Source organism: Akebia trifoliata, chromosome 14 (assembly GCF_017979445.1).
Source record: "Akebia trifoliata isolate Shusen 1 chromosome 14, ASM1797944v1, whole genome shotgun sequence".
In the NCBI taxonomy this organism is placed as follows: domain Eukaryota; kingdom Viridiplantae; phylum Streptophyta; class Magnoliopsida; order Ranunculales; family Lardizabalaceae; genus Akebia; species Akebia trifoliata.
Genome location: NC_141388.1, coordinates 34,556,375 through 34,564,226, shown reverse-complemented (window position 1 = coordinate 34,564,226; position 7,852 = coordinate 34,556,375). Strand labels below are relative to the sequence as shown.

Sequence of the window (7,852 nt, the reverse complement as noted above, 5' to 3'; positions counted from 1 at the left end):
AACAACCTCACCAACACCACCACCAATCTCTTTCACAACTCAATACCTCATAAACTCATGTGGGCTCCCACTACAAACTGCTCTCTCAAAATCCAAAATGCTAAATCTGGATGAAAACAATCCAAACAAACCCGACTCTGTTCTCAATTTCTTCAAATCTCATGGTTTCTCCAATACCCACATTGCTGAACTCATCACAAAGCGCCCTATGATCCTCCACTCTAGAGTAGATGAAAACCTCAAACCCAAGATTGAGTTCCTCTTAGATATGGGCTTCTCAGGTTCGAATCTTTTGGAGCTAATACTCTCTAATCCAATCATTTTTGGTAGAAGTTTGAGAAAACACTTAAAACCATGTTTTGATTTCCTCATGACATTCGTCAAGACCAACAACGAAGTAATTTCAATGATTAGGCGTTCGAAATGGTTGTTAACTTATGATCTCAAAAGAACTATGGAACCAAATATCACTCTTTTGATCATTCAAGGAGTACCCATTTCTAATTTATCGAATTTGATCAAGACTCATCCTAGAGCTTTGATGCAAAAGGTATGTCGGATGGTTATTGTTATCGAAACTCTTAAAAAATGGGGCTTCAAACCGAAAGTTCCTTCATTTCTACATGCTATTCGAGTAAAACTTTCTATGAGCGAATTGACTTGGGAGAGGAAATTGGAGGTGTTTAAGAGTGTGGGGTTCTCTGAAGAAGAAGTTATTTGTGCTTTTAAGAGAGATCCGATTGTTATAGCATGTTCAGAGGAGAAGATCAAGAACGTTATGGATTTCTATGTGAACACTATGAAGTTAGAGCCGTCGATCATAATATCATATCCAAAGCTTCTTATGTATGGGTTGGATACAAGAATTCGACCAAGGTATGTGGTTTTGAAGCTTTTGAAATCGAAGTCTTTGCTTAAGAAAGATAGGAAAATTGTTTGGGCACTTACACGCACTGAGAAGGAGTTCTTGGATTTCTACGTTCTTAAGAATATGGATGAAATTCCAAATCTACTTAACATTTATCGTGGAGCCATCATTGCTAAAGATACGAAATATAGTCGTTCAACTGTGAGTATAATCTAGAGCTTTGTAGTTGTCGAATCCTGAACACAAAATTTTGATCTGCAACTCTTGAATTAAAGAATATGCTTATTGCTTTAGTTTATTTCATATCATTCTATTTGGTTTGATTATTGTTGTTAGATATTTGATTCTCTTTGATTTTCAGAGTTTGGGGTTCCCTCTGATAGTGTCTTAAGGGGTATTTCCCATAATCTTTTACTGCTTAGAACAAATTTAATTCTTATCCCCAATGTTTGAATATGATAGTCCCATTGTTTTAATCCTTCCATGTTACTATTTACTTGTTGTTTTGTCCTGATAAAAGAAGCTAAGAACTTAATAAAAGTAAAAACCATCAGTCTGTGATTAATAAAGAGGAATAACAAGAAAATCAAAGGTTCTTTTACTTTTAAAATCACTCCGTTAAATTGCCTGTTGGTGTTCATGCTGGAGGGACATGGGAATGTGAAAGAGGTTTTACTATAATTTTTTTTTGGTGTGTGTGGTGAAGCGGTGTCCAACCAAAATACCCAATTTTGACACTGACTACATGTAACATTCTGTTGTGTGCTATTGAATAATGGAGCATTACGCACTTCACAATCTGTTGGGGTCTTTGGTGGTAATGCAATAGGCACATTTTCGAAGGAAAATCGTCGGATTCTCAATTCTAGGGCTATTGTTTTTGTGGTCGTAAGTATTCAAAGAACTTAGGGGTGTAAGGTTTGCAGATTTTGTAGTGAATTGGGAAGGGGCGTGTTGTATTACAAGAGATTACAACTGTTGTACTTGCTTGCGCTTGGTTGGTCATCTTGTCCGACCTTGCTTTCTTCAATGAATTCTTTACTTTTCAAAAAAGTAATCATGGCCTCGACGTTTTGAGTGCATAAAATTGGAGTCAATTTTTTTAATAAAATCGTATACTAATAATAAAAAAATATTGGAATGAATAGAATCTGCAGCTTTGGGTAGGGTTCTGAACAATGAATTAGGTTGGAAAGACCATTTGACATGAGCATATGTCCCCCTAATCTATGCTCGGTGGAAAATATTCTGTTTATACTTGCCTAATTTGTCATGTTAACTTTGAGCCTAAGAGGTAATTTTCCCTCACAAGCTGTCATTATTATAAGTCTGGTACACCTTTACCCCCACAGGTTTTTTAAACGTTTGTGACTTTCACACTTAGCTCATAAATAAGTTTTTATTATTCATGAATCTTGATTATTATGATTTAAGATCTTCCGTGGTCATGAGAGCTGCCAAGTACAAAAAATTTACACCTTATTGAGCTTCCTAAGGACTCTAGAACCTAGACTTTCCTAAACCAAAAAATAAAAACTTGTAGACTTCTCACAACATCACATTCATTTAACCTACTACAAATTAGAAACTAGTACTACCTATAACTAATTTGGAAACTGACTATAAGCTGTTACCGACTCAATTAGAAAACACATTATCTCTAACTTTTATGAATAATAACAAGGAAAGTCAAAACTTGTTGAAAATTACCTCAAATATGTTAAGCTCATCATGAACCTGTAACTTTTCTGTAATGTGGTCACCACTTGTTTAAATCATACTGAACTGTATAATCTTGGTCTTATTGATATAATAAAAATGGCCCAAGATTGCATTGCATCACCCCCTCAGCTGGGAGGAATTTTGGCATGTTGAATTCTTCTTGAAATCTCTTTAAAAGCAATGTTCCCACATCATGTTAGGCTACTTTCAGCACAATCTTGCAAATTAAGTGTTATCACCCTATAAGTTCTGCAAATTATAGAAATTCAGAAGTTTTTCAGATACAATTTGTGGGTCATTATTAAGTTTTTACATGTCTAGTTTGACTAGCATGGGTTGCTGGGTGGATTTGGTTGGAAAGGAACACAATCTTGCAAATAAAGTGTTATCGCCCTTTAAGTTCTGCAAATTATAGAAATTCAGAAGTTTTTCAGATACAATTCGTGGCTCATTACTAAGTTTTTACATGTCTAGTTTGACTAGCATGGGTTGCTGGGAGGATTTGGTTGGAAAGGAACACAATCTTGCAAATAAAATGTTATCGCCCTATAAGTTCTGCAAATTATAGAAATCCAGAAGTGTTTCAGATACAATTCGTGGGTCATTATTAAGTTTTTACTTGTCTAGTTTGACTAGCATGGGTTGCTGGGTGGATTTTCTTGGAAGCCTCCCCTTAGGAGGTTTTCTTGAGCATTCTTGGGTTGTTATTTTTATTTTTATTTTTTGAGAAAATTATTTTGGGATTTTAAGGGAGTATTTTTTTTTTGAAGAATTTGTTTTTAGGTGGGAGTCTGTGTGCTCCAGTCAGTTTTCTCTCTAGTTTTCAAGTTGGTCATCTCGACTGTCTTTTGTACATTCTTTTTGGCTTGCAATAAATTTATACTTATCAAACAAAAGCATGGGTTGCAATTTGGTTTCTTGCATATTTCATGTCTAACATGTTAATCTTCAATTGTCTTATTTCATTAACTAATATGCATAAAGGAACGTGTAAATCTTCAATTTGACATATTCTAGCTGATTATCAACTAACCGAGTTGAACTTAAAATAAATGTAAATATTGCTTCAAAAGCATTATCTGTAATTGAGGCCATGTATTGAAAAACCACTTAGGTGTGGAGCAGTCCATGTGTGAGCGAGTCCTCCCCCTGCCGTTATACCCAATACATTAGTTTTGTGGTGGTTGGGAGCATTCGTAGGTCCTAGTTTTGTGTGTGTGATGATGATGACAATGATGCAATTAATTCTAATTCTGATGCTTTTACGCTGCGTGGGTAGGTGGAATGATGAGAAGAATTCTACTTATCGAGCTTTTATGTTTTTAATTTTGAGAAATGAAGCTACCTTTAAGGTCTAAAGCTATATTACTCAGATTCGAAACGATATGGCCCCTACACCACATGGTTGGTGGACCCCTCATCAACTCACTGTGTTCGATTATTCATTGAGTTGTATTTAGACATGGTAGCAGTTAGAGCTTGGGAATACGAGATAGATTCATGTTAAGTAGTCATTTTTGGATCAAAGAGAGTGATTTGCACTTGTTGCTTCTTCTGTGATGCCTTGTTAACTCTGACATGTGTGTTTGTATCAGTCACTGGTGTTAACAATTTGTCATTATTTTTCTAGGACAGAATGGTAAAGGGTGACCCCATTATAATCATCTGTGTCGAAATTAGGCCACAAGTGAATTGGAGGCAAACAAATGAGTTTTTCACATTGAATCAAGGAAAATTTGAATGTTTGCTCGGGTTAGGGGGGGTCTGCTAGACAAACATTACCGAATAGCACCCTTTGATGAGAGAGATGCGGAAGAAGCTTCGAGAAAACTAGTGCCAATAAGCAATCAACACAACATAGGTCATTCAAAGGATCTCAAATGACCCACCAAAGCACGAAAGCTACGATCTTTCAGAAAATGGATTCCTATTCGAAGAGTGCATAACCGCATATTAATTCAATGAAAAATTGGGGTTTTTTTTTATAAGGCTTGAATAAGTTTGACCATTTTTGTTTTAATCTTTTTGTTTTTAATATAAGCAATTTTAAATGATTAAAATGGTTTAGTAGATCTAAATGATTTGGGTGAGATTAACAAATGCTTTAGGCAATCTTAATGAGGATAAGAAATTATTTTCAATGAGAGAATATGTGGTTCTGGATAGAATTGAATTAATGAATATGATTTATTGAATTTATACCAAATCTTTGGGCCATGGCTTCTATGCTGATGAAATATTTTTTTAAGAATTTACTATATTTACTATTAAACGAGAGAGAGAAGAGTGATTATTGTTGATATTAATCAACATTGCTTAATATTTTCTATATTTTTAAATTTTAAAAATACATTTGTATTACTTTATCTATAATTATAATGAGAGAAGGATGAGGATTTTTTATGCCAATTTACGTTAATTAGTTTCAAATTACAAAAATATCCTTACATTACGTTCGATGGTGACACAATGAATTATAAAAGCTAAAATATCAATCGAGATTAAATTTCAAAATTACTGTAACAGGTCAAAATTTTATAGCATGGATCCTAATTCCACATCATGGTTTTAAAACTTGTTTTGACGTCTGATCTTGTCAAGTTGTCTCGGACGAGTTATTCAATTTATTCGAGATTTAAAACCATGTTCCTTAGAGGTAAGATTTATATTCTTAATATTAGGGGTGCAACTTGATTCAGTTTGAGGTCAAATTAGAACTGAACCAACATAGGTCGGTTCCATTAGGTAAGAACCAGAACCGAACTAAATTCCATTGGAATCAAACCAACCCAAATCGAATTAAAGTCGATTTGATTCAAAGGATTGCCAATATTCTATAAATTGTAAGTAATATTTTTTAATGAAAATACAAACATAAAATTCCATACAATAAATCACAAATCTATTCATAAAAAATCATTAGTTTATTCATAAAAGATCACTAATCTATTCATAAAAAACCATTAATTTATTCATAAAAGATCACTAATCTATGTCCTAACTCCAAAAATAATTCATAATCATTATTATATATATATATATATATTGCATAGGATTCAGTTCTTTCGATTCTATACAAGTTTGATCCCATAACCAAACCAAATTTGATCCCATAATCGTAACTTGTTCCAAATAGAACCAAACCACTTCAAAACTATCAGTTTGGTTCGATTCTCGGTTTGAACTGAATCAAATTGCACCTCTACTTAATATGAGCGTCCTTCGTACTTGTCGTCACCTCGCAAATGATGTTAAATAGACATCATTTGACTTGTGTCAAAGTATGTTAGAAACTGATCTCAAGAAGTGATGTCACACCACATAATTGTTAGAAAAAGTTACACTTGAAAAATATATGATCCCACAAACTGATACAAATCCAGCATGTGTAGTAATATTCATGGAAGTCATCCCAAGACGTAATATCAAGACCCACAACAGAGCTCCAAATGACTACAATAGTGACACGTGTAGACCAACAGAGTCACCACATGCCTAGAGTTGAACACACTTTCCAATAAAAATCTATCTCTGTAATCGTCAGATAGTCGTTCACCAACAAGTGTCAACATGCAGAGAAACAATCTCAAGACCTGACATCAAATCACATGAACAATTAGGAATATAATATAATAGGAATTTGAATGATTAAATCAAAGATATTCAAAAAGATATATAGAATCATCGTCTCTTCTAATCAAAATTCTGCCAAATTATCATTGACTTGACCGTGGATACATTTTCCATCCAAAAACTGACGGATCCCAAGGAAAATGAACACTTTATGATCTACAAGTTTGCCAAGGTGTGACTCAGCGTATCTGATCCAGCTCAATTGATTTAAATTGGATTTAGTAGGTGATTGGCCGATCCCAAAATCCGATTCGTAGAATACTGCTACAATGACTTCCAGGTTAAAATCAAGAGTCCTGTTAATATGACTCACCAGCTGGCATACTAAAATGACTCCATGACGTGGACAAGTTTGGGCACCATAGATCTGTATATACGATAGCACTTTCCCCATAAAAAATGTATCCCGAGGGAACTGTGTGTCCACGTCATGGAGTCATTGCAGTATGTCACCTGGCGAGTCATTTTATCACAACTCTAAAATCAAATATTATTATTGAAAACTAATATCTCGTACAATAGGTGTGCAACCCAAGCACGTTATCTTTAGTCTAATCTGATAAGGCTCATTTTGACATACCCTTCCACATTTTGGGTGAATGTTTGAGATACCCTGTATTTTAAAATTTGATGAAATCACCCTTGACCTTGGTCTTCTCTAATATATTATTAAAGAAAAAGGTTAAAAATGCCCTTATCATCTTAAAACCAAAAAATAAAAATAAAAAAAATAAGGATGGTAGACATTCCACCCCCCTCCTTCATGTTTTGGCCAATATATTAGAGATTTCATCTTCAATTTTTATTTTATTTTTTAACTTGCTTTCAACCTTCAAACCTCAATAACAAGATCAAAATTTTTGAAATCCACGTATTGAAAATGGGGTTAATTTGTTAAAAATAATTTATCTTGAGAGTCTAACTTCTAAAAACTTCTAAAAGATGATAAAATTTTAGTATAAACTCACCTTTAATAGTTAGATTATCTCTCCTCTACCTTCAAACCTCAAGAATAATATAAGATTTTGCAGAAGAATGAATTTTAGGTAGAAAAATTAAGGATTTTGTAAAAGACATTAATTATGATGCGTTGGAGACGGAATTGAATAGGTCAAAATAGTTTACCCTAGAAGTAAATAACTTGAAGATTTAGGTCATTTTACATTAATTTATCATACAAAACCTAAGTCAAGAGGGACATGTCATCATTTTAAAAACACATGTATCTCTAATATTGAACAAAACATAGGGAAATACTTTTAAATCATCCAATTTCTTATCCTCGTCTTTAACCTTGAGATCCTATTTGAAAGAGAGAATATTTTTAGACAATTATAAATAATAATAATAATACGGAATTCTAGGTAGAAAAAGCAAGGGTTTTTATGAGGGATTAAGACGAGGTTGGAGAAGAGGGATTGAAAAATTAGGTTGAATAGATTAAAAATAAGTTAAGAGAGGTTTAAAAAATAGGTGTAGAGGTTGAAGGTGGGGACATTTAAGTCATTTTCATTAGTCTATAAGAGAAGTCCAAGGTCAAGGGGGCATGTTATCAGATAGAATGGATAGTTGGGTATCTCAAATATTCACCTAAAAGTGGAGGGGTACATCTAAATCAGCACTGATAAT

The 7,852-nt window shown here is 33.7% G+C and overlaps 1 protein-coding gene across 1 annotated transcript; it reads left to right on the top strand.

The window, feature by feature from the left end:
- Positions 1–454: 454 nt before the first annotated feature.
- On the top strand, positions 455–1,084 carry LOC147386933 (uncharacterized). The gene has a single exon (XM_086424646.1). It carries the CDS (start codon positions 455–457, stop codon positions 1,082–1,084), a length of 630 nt encoding a protein of 209 aa, XP_086280772.1.
- The last annotated feature ends 6,768 nt before the right edge of the window (positions 1,085–7,852 follow it).